The sequence below is a fragment of the Stegostoma tigrinum genome, chromosome 28 (genome assembly GCF_030684315.1).
Source record: "Stegostoma tigrinum isolate sSteTig4 chromosome 28, sSteTig4.hap1, whole genome shotgun sequence".
NCBI lineage: Eukaryota > Metazoa > Chordata > Chondrichthyes > Orectolobiformes > Stegostomatidae > Stegostoma > Stegostoma tigrinum.
Genome location: NC_081381.1, coordinates 44,821,052 through 44,834,373, shown reverse-complemented (window position 1 = coordinate 44,834,373; position 13,322 = coordinate 44,821,052). Strand labels below are relative to the sequence as shown.

At 42.4% G+C, this 13,322-nt stretch overlaps 1 protein-coding gene across 1 annotated transcript in view; it reads left to right on the top strand.

Annotated features, from left to right (window-relative positions):
• The window catches only part of LOC125466545 (proproteinase E-like), a 34,074-nt gene extending 23,559 nt beyond the window's left edge, over nt 1–10,515 (top strand). Inside the window, exons 8-10 of the mRNA XM_059638034.1 lie at nt 2,012–2,154; nt 8,839–8,991; nt 10,405–10,515. Of these exons, the coding sequence (XP_059494017.1) occupies nt 2,012–2,154; nt 8,839–8,991; nt 10,405–10,515 (407 nt within the window). The remainder of the gene's footprint in view (nt 1–2,011; nt 2,155–8,838; nt 8,992–10,404) is intronic.
• The last annotated feature ends 2,807 nt before the right edge of the window (nt 10,516–13,322 follow it).

Here is a 13,322-nt window from a genome sequence, read left to right as displayed (position 1 = left end):
TTATCTTAAATAGCTCCATTAGGTCATCCCCAAACCACCTCTACTGGAGGGAAAATGACCCTAGGTGGTGAAGTCTGTCCGCCGTACTTAACCTGGTTTGAGAAAGCTGATTTGTTTGCTGAGCTGGTAGGTTGGTTTACAGATGTTTCATCACCGTACTTGGCAACAACATCACTGCGCCTCTGATGAAGCGTTGTTGGTCTCTCCCACTTGTTATTTATGTGGGTCTGGTCTGATGTGGTGGTAGACCTCCTTTCCGGTTCTGCTTTGTAGTGGTTGGCATATGAGGTCTGTTTCCACATATTTGTTGATGGAGTTCTAGGTTGAGTACCAGGCCTGTAGGAATTCCCATGCATGTCTTCGATTGGCTTGTCCTGGGATGGTTGCATTGTCCCAGTCAAATTGGTGGTCTTCTTTGTCCAAATATGGAAGCATGTGATAGCTGGTTGTGTCTCCTGGTAGCTAGTTGGTGCTCATGTACCCTGATAGCTAGTTTTCTCCCAGTCTGTCCCTCGTAGTGTTTGTGGCAGTCCTTACATGGGATTTTATGTATAACGTTGGTCCTGTTGTGGGTGTGGGATCCTTTGTTCTTGTTCATTGTTGGCGTAGTGTAGCTGTGGATTTGTGCGCTATCACAATTCCTAGTGGTTGGAGTAGTCTGGTGGCCATCTCTGATATGTTCTTGATGTATGGCAGGGTGACTGATGCTCTCGGGCGTGTTGGATCTTCCTGTTGTTGTCTGTTGGGTAAGTGTTGGTGGACTATGCTTTTTGGGTAGCCGTTTATAAGGACACTGTGGAGATGTTCTTCTTTGGCTTTGTGCAGTTCTGGGATGTTGCAGTGTGTTATGGCTCTTTTGAACAGAGTTCTGATGCAGCTCCGCTTATGGCTGATGGGATGGCTGCTGTTGCAGTTACACATTTGGACCGTTATGGATGGCCTTCCTGTATACACAAGTCTGGAGCTCACTGTTGGCTCTTTGTTGTACCACTAAGTCCACTGCTGTGACCACTAGGAATCGTGATAGCACACAAACCTGCAGCTACACTACAACAACTACTGATAAGAACAATGGATCCTGTTCCCACAACTAACAGGGCCAGCATTCTGTATAAAATCCCATGTAAGGACCTGCCACAAACACTACATCGGACAGACTGGGAGAAAACTCGCTATCAGGGTACATGAGCACCAACTAGTTACCAAGAGGAGTGCCCAACCAGCACTCGTTTCCATGGCACAGACAAAGAAGGCCAACAATTTGACTAGGACAAGCCAACCAAACACATGCATAAGAATTCCTCAAGGCTTGGCCCTCAACCTGGAACTCCATCAACAAACATGTGGAAATAGACTCCATATACCGGCCACTATGAAGCAGAACCGGAAATGAGGCCAACCATCACATCACATCGACCCACATGAATAACAAATAGGAAGGACCAACAACACTTCATCGGAGGTGCATAGATGGTGTTACTGAGTATGGTGACAAAACATCTGCAAACCAACCTACCAGCTCAGCGAACAAATCAATAACCCCACTTAATTATGGCACTTTCTGTGAGTACAAATGGATGGATGGGATGGAGTATCCCTGTCCGTGAGGTTCTGGGTTTGAGTTTCACTCCAGGCCTTGATGGTCTAGGAAGGTGCATCCATAACAAGGCCAATGGAATGATTATCCACTTGTAAACACTTCAAACACACACCAAAGGCAGATGTATAGACTGAGAGAGATTCCTGGTCACTCACGTGATAGAAAGAGTATTGGAATCTCAACCGTCACTGTCCAAAGCTCTATGCTGCAACATGGCTGCAAAAGTGCATGTTGCCATAACAACCTGGACTCCCAGAGTGGGTCTGTAACACCTCATCCCTTCACAGGTATGAGGTACTGCCAGCTGACGGTTTCTAATTGGATGTTATATTGTCATTCCTTTTTATTTGTCCAGAGTGAAACATTATCTGTCTTTCTATGAACTGATACCCTGTGTTTAATATTATGTAGCCAAAGGGCCTAAACCTCGCAAGATGCAGCAAGCCCTACTTCCAGTAGTCGAACACGATATCTGCAGCAGGTCCGACTGGTGGGGAAGTAACGTGATGGACACCATGATCTGTGTTGGAGGGTATTCCAAGACTGCGTGTGAAGTATGTCATTAAATCTGTACGTTTCAAACATTACTGTGGCATGCACTCATCAAAGGGAGCTGTCACCTTTGCTTACACCTGATGACAGTTTGTAAGTTTGTTTTTAGGACATGGGCATCATTGAGAACAGCAGCCTGTCCTTGGGAAGATGGTGCTGGTGGATCATAGGGACAGGACTGAAAGTGTGATAGAATTCATTGCGTTAATGGCCCTTCACTTCAAAGACCCAACTTAAAATCTAGTCTAGTCAGAAGGGATAAATGCCTTTGCTTTTGGAATTTCATGAGAACTCATTCCATCAGCGAGCTCCCACTAATACCAGTGTGACAATGACCAAATAATCTGTCCTTTTTTTTGTGATGGTAACTGAAGGAAAATTATGTCCAGGACACCAACAATCACTCGTCTGCTCTTCTCCCAAATCTTCTAAAGGTAAGAGCAGAATGGGCCTCCGGTGTAACATCTCATTTGAAGATATTGCCTCCGTGCGCCCCCCCCCCCCCCCATCCCTTCCCTCCCTCCTACCTGCCTGCCCCCATTACCCCCAATAGGGATTGAGGAGGAGCAGCAAGGCAAGCAGAGAGAACCTGCACAGGTTGCAAGAAGTGAATGAAGGAGGTGAGAACATGAGTCTTCAAGAGTAACATGTTGTAACTGGGCCTCACAGAGGAGCAGTGTGTGATGTGACTGTATTTTAGTGAGGAGGCAGTGGCCTTTATATCGGTGTTACCTGAATACTAAAGGCGATGACTTGGAATCTCCTAAAGGTGAGGAAGATGAAGAAGAACACAAAAAGATGCAGAGGAGGAGTTTCACCCACCAGGCCCACTGAACCCCGAGACTGAGAACATTGCAACATTCTGCTGAAACACCCAGAGCACTGACACTCCCTCCTTTCATCTGACACACTGACCCTCACAATGTCCAACTTCGTGAGAGTTCAATTGTGGAGGCCAACAGCTGATCAAAATCTCTTCAGACACGCTCCAGCCTGAATTTGACAAATGGCTATGTAGCTGATGTCTGCTATGTAAACTCTCCCTGAGACTCTTGTGAGTTTGACTACTTATTCTCGTACTTCAAGGTTCCCAATGGAATTAGCAGGTGTCAGGGGCAGTACCACCTCTATCATCATTAATCTCCAGCAATGTAATGATTCAAAGTGCTGCTCTTCTTGTTGACGGTGGTTCTATTCTATTCAAGATAAGTACAACTTGACCACTCGTCTTTCAAGAGTATAGGAGGTGGAAGCTCACTTAACCTATTATGAAGGCATTTGAGCCGGTAGTGGTGGGTGACTGTGATGATCTGTGTCCAGTAAATACTGGTTACAGATTGTTGGGCTTGGCTGTGTTACAATTCTAATCTAACAAAACATTCCTGGTCTTTCAGAAACAAAATGTTCACCCCAAGGTTACAGTACTTCCTCTGAACTGTCTTATCATCATTTCTAGAAGGAAATAAAGCTATTGTTCAAGCCTCCTCCAAACTGTCACAAAAACTTTCAATCCCTGTGCTTTGGAAGCCAAACTCAAACCAATGCTTTTCAATGTTTAGCTCCTGCTGTCATTAACCTCACAGTACAAACAAACTTCCACTAACACTCCAGAATGTTTGCAATGATCTGCTCTCTGACCTAGTTTTAAGCCTTTTGCACCCTTATGCCTCTTGTTTAAAATTCAAATGTTAAAAGTAGCATTTATATATAAATCACACACTTGCAAGGGTGAGTTTTCTGGTTTTGTTGGCAGTCCTGCCTTTTTAGCTTGTCTTGCTTGCCTCCTTTTGCTGTCTGAAGGATTCAGAATCAATACTTGAGAATGCTCCGCAAGTTGTTCTTTCTTGCAAGATTTTCTCTCTGCTCAAGGTGGACATGTCACATTTCCTGAGGTTTTCCTTCAAGGAATCATACATTGCAGAAAAAAGAATCATTTTGGTGAAGCTTTTCATCTTGCCCTTGTCAGGTCAATTTGCAAGAATACCAATTCAAGGGGAAAATGAACATTTTTACTACATTGGCTAAATAGTTTCTTCATGGCAGTGTTTCTACCAATCAGAGCCCATTTTTCAATCAATCAGGAGTCTCCTTATATGCTGTATAAATGTGTGTTTCCCTTTGAATTGGTATTCTTGCAGATTGTTTTGATGAGCACAAGGCTAAAAGACATAAACAAAAAGTCTTTTTTCAGCAATTAGTATGCTTCAATCAACAGAGGACACGAGTCGAGTAAGATCTCAGCAAAATTAAAACAATGTGTTCCATGAATTGCATGGAAGACTGCAACTGCTGACAAAAAAAAAATTAAGGTCTTGAATTAGGGAGCTATTGACAGCGCTCAGAAAGGATTAATTAAGGAATATTTTTGGAATGGGATCAGGAGAAAGTGAAACACTCAAAGTGAGTATGAATAGAACACATATACAGTCTCCATACAGCCCTACAAGTTCATACCAACCCTCTGAAGATCATCCGACCCAGACCCATCTCCTTACCCTATCCTAGTAGCCCTGCATTTTCCATGGCTAGCCTAAACAACCCTGGACAGTATGGTCAATTTTCCATGGCCATTCCACATAGCCTGCACATAATTGGACTGTGGGAGAAAACTGGAGCACTAGAGGAAACTGACACAGACACCGGGAGAATGTGCAAACTCCAAACAGACAGTTGCCTGAGGGTGGAATCAAGCCTGAATCCCTGACATTGTGTGGCAGCTGTGCTAACCACTGAACATCAGAACCATGTCAGCAATGTTCTTGAAACATAGAAATGGGATTTTGGACAGAACAGAAATGAATGGTTAGCACATAGAATTTGTTCTGACATTGTTTGCTAAAATTTAGAATTTACTGGGGTTGAGTTCAGAAAATTATCTTAAAGATGGAGTAATATCTACAGCTGATGAAAAGGTGGCAATTGGGCTCCGGTCTTATTCAGAATATTCTTTACAGAATCAACAGAAGATGAGTAGGAAAATTATCGATGTTGTTACATTAATGCTGATTAATTTAAACTCTTCTGAACCTAATCATTACACATAGTTCCATTAGTTTAAGGCAAGCTGTCCTAGTTTCATAAATATGTAATGTGCAACCATATAAATAATCTGTGATAAGTTGTTTCATTAGGTGTTTATAGTCAGAAACTTTTGTATTTTATAAGTCATCCTAAAGAAACCTTCAGCATAATGACACTTTTTTTTCAATATGTAAGGTGTAATTAACTCCTTTTCTTATATATTTTTATCTAATGCATTTTTCTAATCAACCCGTTCAGTGATCACGTACCACAGGAGGACCCTTTTGTTTTCTCATACACATTTTACTTTCCTGTCCAATCCAGAACTCAAAGAAGGTTGTAACATTCAGGAAACAGACAAAAAGTATGATAACATTTGAGTTCCAATGTCGAATACAATGTTTGACTATTCCAAAATATTAATTACATTCAGTTTTACCTCGGAACAGGGGCACAGCTTAGAGTCATGCATCACAAAAACAGACCCTTTGGTCCAACCAGTCCATGCCAAACATAATCCCAAAATAAACTGGTCCCACCTGCCCATTCCTGGCCCATTAGCCTTCCAAAACATTCGTATTCGCATATTTATCCAAGTATCTTATAAATTGGTAACTGTACCCACATCCACCACTTCCTCTGGAAGTTCATTCCACACACGATTGTGTAAAATAAAAAATTGCCCCTCATGTCCTGTTTAAATTTCTCATTTTAAAAATGTGCCCCTAGACTTGAAATCCCTTATGTTAGGGTAAAGACAACTACCATCAACCATATCCTTACCCCTCATTATTTTATAAACCTTTATAAGGTCGCCTCTCAATCTCCTATGCTCCAGTGAAAATAGTCCCAGCCTATCCAGCCTTTCCTTATAAATCAAACCTTCTGTACCTGGCAACATCCTGGTAAATCTCCTTCCAAACGCTGTCTAGCTTAATAATGTCCTTCTTATAGCTGGGCACCTGGAACTAGACACAATATTCCAGAAGTTGCCTTACTAATGTCCTGTTCAAACTCAACGTGACTTTCCAATTCCTATACTCCCAAGGACTGAGCAAAGTTGGCAACCATGCCAAATGTCTTTTTAACTACCCTGTCTATACATGACGCAAACTTCAAAACATCATGTACCTGAGCCCCTTGGTCCCTCTGTTCTACAACATGACGCAAGGCCCTACGCTTCTATATTCTATAAACCCTACCCTTCTTTATTGTACCAAAATGCAATACATCGCATTTATCCAGGTCAAGATCCCTTTGTAATCTTAGCAAACCTTCTTCACTGTCTAGTATGCCACCAATTTTGATGTTGACCACAAACTGGTTTCAAAGTTTTCAGTAAGCTATTCAAAACAGGTAAGGGAGTCACTGAAGAGGAGTTCTCAGGTCACATTTATTTTGGAAAAAAAGTTACAAGCCAGCTCCACGCAGAAGAGAACTGTTGAGCCATGCTCCTGAAAAAGGCAATTGAACCATACCGGGTTTCTTGTCAACAAATATACTGTAGTTTATGACTCAGTGAGGTGTGATGAACATGTGGATGGCTCTGTGCTGTTAGAACTCGGCAAAACACTTTTGGAGTTAGTACATGGAACTCAGGAACACTCCCTATTGGAGTCAGAGGTCTAGGACACTCACAAACTGTTGAAGTTTGGGAGAAGCTGTGTTCCACTGATATCTCAGTACGGCTGTGAAAGAGGATGAAGGAAACTCACAAGGAGTAATTTTTTTTCATCCATCTGAGCCACATTAGACCCTAGGAAGCAAACCTAAGCACAGTCCGGCCTTGGTGAAGCTCGCTGTCTGTGAAAAACTGGAATTGTGCAATTGAACATGTGCTGAAGTGCATTTTCAAAAGTCCAGTTGAGTGTGGACCCAGGAAAGCAAAATCAGGAATCAGCATGTTTACGTTCCTTGAGGACTTAGGGTGAAGGATTCCATCAGCATCCCACATGAATGTGGAACCCATCAATATTTCCATCAAATGCAACAACAAATATACTGTCAATCTACAAGAATTGCAGAAACATCACTGGTCTAGTTTGTGACAATGTTTCTGAATGAAGAGGTGAACAAGTGACAGCAAAGTTGGATTTTATGTTTAACAACAGTTCTGAAGGCACACAATTTTGGTTTCAATATATCGAGGAATAAAATGAAATAGGTAAATAATGAAAATGTGCTGGTCTGTGCTGAATTTTGTTCATCAGGCTGTTCTAAAACAAATCAGTGGCCTGATGTTTTATAGCCTCAGCCCTGGGGTAATGAGAAAAGGAGGATTCCCTTTGGCTCTTCAATCCTATCTCTTCGTTCAGCTGTTGGCTGATCTGATTCTGGTTCGAGCTACTTGTAGTCTGTAATCTGTAATAGCTTTAACTTAAGAAAAAGCAAGCAATTTCAGGTTTGAAATTGCCAATTGACTAATTTTCAACAGTTTTTGGAGAGAGATTTCCAGATTTCCATGACATTACAGTTTGTGTATGACAACAGCAATGCATTAAACCTACCGGTTGAAGGTATTCATCATGCATCACTTAAAGTGTCTACAGATTTTATATTTATAAATTTAACCTAGTTTGAAAAGTATAGGCGTGATAAATTAAGAGGTAGCAAACTATGGCTGTTGAATAATTCTGAAATAAATAACAAGATTGTAATTTTCTGTTTGATATTGGTCTGCATTGGGATTTTCAGTTTTCTTCATTCTTTCAAGGATGTCGCTGGTAAGTTGCATCGCTTGGCCATTTTAGTGTCAACCACATTGCTGTGGGTCTGAAATCATGTTTCGGCCAGACAGCGTGTGGATGGCATATTTCCTTCCTGCAAGGGCATTAATGAATCAGATTACAACAAGTGGTGATAAATTCATGGTCACCAAAACTGAGATTAGCTTTCCGTTCCAGATTTACAAATAGAATTCAATAAATATTTGGAATTAAGAGTCTAATGATGACCATGAACGCATTGTCAATTGTTGGAAAAACTCATCTGGTTCGCTAATGTCCCTCAGGGAAGGAAACTGGCATCCTTACCTGGTCTGGCTTGCATGTAATTCCAGAAACATTGCAATATGGTTGACTCTTAACTGCCCTCTGGGATGGGCAATAACTGTTGGCCTAGCCTCATCCCATGAATGAATAAAAACTGAATTTAAACTCCACCACCTTCCATGGTGGGTCTCAAACCCACATTCTCAGAGTTTAGGCCTGTGGATATCTGTAATACAAGCCAGTGACATTGCCACAACACCACCATCATTCTGCACCCCCACTCCCAGCTCCTTTAGCATTCCAGTTAATTCCGTTTTGGAAGATGCAGGATAATGATAAAACACTGAGTTTCAGAATAAGTGATCCTGCAGTCTCACCTGTTGGGATTTACATTGAATGAACGATGTACATGCATCCCACAAACATCCAACTGTTGTACTTTCCAGTTGGAATCAGTTTGACAACCCAAGAAATTGGATATGACTTTTTGATTTCGCGGATTGACATCTGGTCTGGAAAATGCTATGTGGAGCTCAGCAGATGCTAATAGAGCTTTTGTAAATTCTGAGACAGTAAAACTTTTAAAAACCAATTGAATCTAAGACTGCCAAATGCAATGTATATTCTCTTTTCAAGCAAAGAAACTGTATAATGGAGAGATTTCTTTCATCTCAGGGTGACCCAGGAAGTCCTTTGAATTGTTTTGGTAGCGATGGTAGATGGTATGTCAACGGAGTGGGGAGTTTTGCAGGGTCCTATCCATGTAACACAGCGAGAAAGCCAACAGTCTATACCCGGGTATCTGCCTTCAACAGCTGGATCAATGATGTAAGTCCATCTTTAAACGACAACCAGGAAGGTACCATTTTTCCCGATTTTATATTTCTGCGCTTTAAGTAAACTGTGAATATAGAGTTAGTTCAGCCTTTTAGAGGATGACGAAGTGATAGTCTATTTGAAACCAAAAGAACTGCAGATGCTGTAAATCAGAAACAAAGAAAAGAAGTTGCTGGAAAAGCTCAGCATGTCTGGCAGCATCTGTGGAGAGAAATCAGAGTTAACATTTCCGAACGAGTGATAATATGTTTTGTCCTAAGTAGGTAAATGATACTTCAGGTATTGTAGATGCCATACAGTGTGGAAGCAGGCCATTCAGCCCATAGCAATTCTCCAAATAGCATCCCATCCCTGGAAGCCTACATTTCCCATGGCTACTTCATTTATTCCCTGGACATGACAGGCAATGTATCATGGCCAATCCATCTAATGTGCACACCTTTGGACAGTGAGAGGAAACCAGAGCACCTGGAAGAAACCCACGCAGACACGGGGAGAATGTGCAAACTTCACACAAACAGTTGCCTGAGGGTGGAATTGAACCCAGGCCCCTAGCACTGTGAGGCTGCAGTGCTAACCAGTGATACAGCATGTCACCCCAAGGTATGGTCTTTAAAGAACTAATCCTTCAAAGTTAAAACACTCTAAAAGGTCAAAAAACCCAAAAGAACTGTGGATGCTGGAAATCAGAAACAAGGAAATAATTGCTGGAGAAACTCAACAGGTCTAGTGGAGAGAAAGCAGTGCTAATGTTTCAGATACAGTGACCTTTCCTCAGAACCTTAACGGGTCTATCAATTGTAGGTGACAAAGGAAGTTATTGACTATATAAGATTAAATAAAAGGATTTATAAAGTCACCAGATGTAGTCATAACTCTGAGGGTTGGGAAGTTTACAGAAAACAGCAAAAGATGACAAAGAAAATTATAAGGAAAGTGAGAATGGACTGTAGATGCAATCTAGCAAAAAAAAAACTTAAAATGTACTGTAAAAGCTTGTATAGGTGTTTAAAAAGGAATCATTTGGCTAAGATGAATGTGCACCCATTAAAAATAACGTTAGGAGAATTTCTGATGTGACATCTTTCCTTTCCTTTATTCGTTCACGAGATGTAGGAGTCTCTCACAGGCCCACATTTGGTGTTCGTTGTTAATTGCCCTTGAACTGAGGGCCTTGTTTGACCATTTCAGATGGCAGTTAAGAGCTAACTAATTTACTCTGGGTCTGGGCTGAGTAAGAGTGGCAGATTTTTTTTCCCCTAAAGGGCATTAGTGGATGTTTTTATTACAGCAATTGGCAACAGCTGTCATGGTGGCCATTATTTAGACTGGCTTGGTATCTTGCTGGCTGCAGCTGAAAGGTCTGTTGTGCTAAGATTTGAAACTACTATCTCTAAACATTAGCCTGGGCGTCTGGACTGTCAGCCCAGAGACTATTGCATCCTTATCATGGATCTGCTGAAGGAATCAGTGGATATGAAGTCAGTGCAGCAGGGTGTAATTAAGATTATGTAAACTGGTCCAACAGGCAGGTCCACACATGACCATGTAGCTACCAAAAGCATTCTGTAACAAGCTGCTCATCCAATCAAAGGCTTTAGTCCATCTGGAGCAATTGTAGAAGAGAAATAGTCGTCCAACGGGAGGAAGCTGTGAATGTGTCAATCAGGCTGAGGCCGTGGGCCATGCCGGTGAGCCTGTGGATTAGGGACCAGGAGGGATTCAGGGGCAGAGATAATGGGAACTGCAGATGCTGGAGATTCCAAGATAATAAAATGTGAAGCTGGATGAACACAGCAGGCCAAGCAGCATCTCAGGAGCACAAAAGCTGATGTTTCAGGCCTAGGATGAAGGGTCTAGGCCCGAAACATCAGCTTTTGTGCTCCTGAGATGCTGCTTGGCCTGCTGTGTTCATCTGGCTTCACAGTTTGTTATCTGGGATTCAGGGGCAGAATTGAAATGAATCTTTTTCCTGGTCACGTGAGGAGAATGAGAATGAGAATGAGGATGGAATGGGCCTTTGGTGGAGGATGGGGTTTGGGTGGACAGCTGTTTAGAGTGTTGGGAGGAAAGACAGTCACGAGAATGAAGGTCAGGCGAGCTGCTGGGAGGTGTGCGGGTCAGGGGTCAGGGTGGCTGCTGGGAGAGAAGCGGGGGGGCGTGAGGGTAAGGGAAGCTGCTGAGAGAGGAGGGGCGAGTGTCAGGGAGGCTGCTGGGAGAGGGGGTGAGGGTCAGGGAGGCTGCTGAGAGAAGGGGCGAGGGTCACGATGGCTGCTGGGAGAGGGCCAGGGAACTGGGGGTGTGGGGTTGTGGGTGTGTGTTACTAGAGTGAAAGGTGGCTGAGTGAGGGGTGTGTATCGCAGGTTGTTGTGGGTGGTAGTGGTGTGTAGTGGTTGGGGGGGACACGGTTGGTGCTACGCAGGCGATGGGGAGAATGATCGTGACTCTCTGGTTCAGAGGTCAATGTGACTGAGTGGAACACACCCATCACCCACTGTTACCCCTCCATCCAGTACCAAAGCAGCAACTAACTTCCAATCCTTACCTTATTGTGAATTGTACAGAGTCCAACTCAGAGTGTGGCTGAACACAGTCAAACCAAGGTCACTGAACATTGTTTAAACTCAATCCATAGCTTGCTCCTGGAGCCCATTTCCTTCCTTGGCGATCAGAACTTGGGGTCTAACATTTTTCTCTCTCTAACCCTTTCTTTGACAGAAAGGCCACTCAGTGCTTTGATTAGTGAGCTCACCTGCATGGCTCTTTTCAGTGGCACTAGTTTTGTTAATTACATTCCACTAATCAATTTATTGCTCTGGAATTGTTTGTCATTTGAAAATCTTATTTACTATTGTGTGCTATTTGTACCACCCCCATCAGTGAGAGAAAAGTTGAGGTGTGACCCTCCCCATGTGAAAAGATTGGACCCTGGGGTAAGTGTTCAGCCATAGTGAATGATGGCACACACTCGATGGACCAAATGGCCTACTTGTATTCCTATTTCTTATATGTAGAGAGGTCAGAGTACTTGAAAACATTTGCCTTCTTTCTTAACGGCTTTGAAGGAAATATTGAACATCTGGCCTGAATAGTTTTTAAGAGTTTGCTCTCACATTGTGGTTTCGTGTTATCTTCAGAAGCAGAGGCCTAACTGGAAGTTAAAGTAATATCAGTATGATGCAGGCCTCAGAATTCAGCAACTGGCTCCTCAGATGATTTAATTATTCTTATGATTCAGGTTACGAGTCAAATTTGGGAGTTGCCGACTTCGTAAATGTTTATTTCCATATCCCCAGCCTGAAGGCATCCAATTGTTGTTCATTTTGTTCTCAAGTACAATAAGCAGGTGATACTAAAAGATTCTAGCTTCTGTAATAGAATTGTTAAACCTTGAAAATCTCCAGACTTCTAATAATCTGTTCACTTCAGTTCTACCTCGAGAAGCAAACAGCATTGAAGAACTAGAGGGTTGTATAACAGACGCATTGAATGTAAATACTTAACTGATGCTAATCCAGTGCAGTGCTTAGGAGGTGCTGCCATATTTGAAATGCTGTCTCTCAAGTGGGACATTAAACCAAAGCTCTGCTTGGCCCTTCCTTGTTCATGTAAATGATCCCAGGTCATGCTTTTAATGAGTCTGAGAGTTCTCCCTAACCAACATTATTCTTCACAGAATCACTATTATTACAGTGAAGAAGGAGGCCATTCAGCCCATAATATCTACACTGGCTCTCGAAAGGACCACCTCACTTTGTACCACACTCTCACCTGTTAGTGGGAGCTTGCTGTGCACATTTCCTAAGTTGCAACAGTGGCTACACCTGAAAAGGAGTTCATTGTCTATAAAGCACTTTAGACCATCCTCGGGTTGTACATAAATTCAAGACTTTAATTTCTTCCCCACTGCGCATTCAGAATAATCTAAATATTGCTCAATTGTTGACGTGGAACAGCTCAGTAACAAGCTCCAAGTTTAATCTGCACTATAACCTTGAGGTCCAGGCTAGAGAGAAAGGCTTCCTAATGCTATGCGTGTGAATGGCAGAGTTACGTTGTGGAGTGAATTTAAGGCAGAAGTGAAAATAGTGGGAGGATGAACATCTATTCCCTGAAGAAGGTTGACCTTGTTATCCAAAGGTCTGTTTTCCAAATTGTAGAGTATTAATTATGACAAAACAATGTGACCTGGTTCAGGTTAGTGAATGTGGATCACTATCACAAGTTGGCCTGTAATAATCCACATATTCTGCAATTGGTGAGGAAACACTGGTGCTTTGAACGATGACCATTATATGGGGCTGCTTATGAAGCGCTCTAAT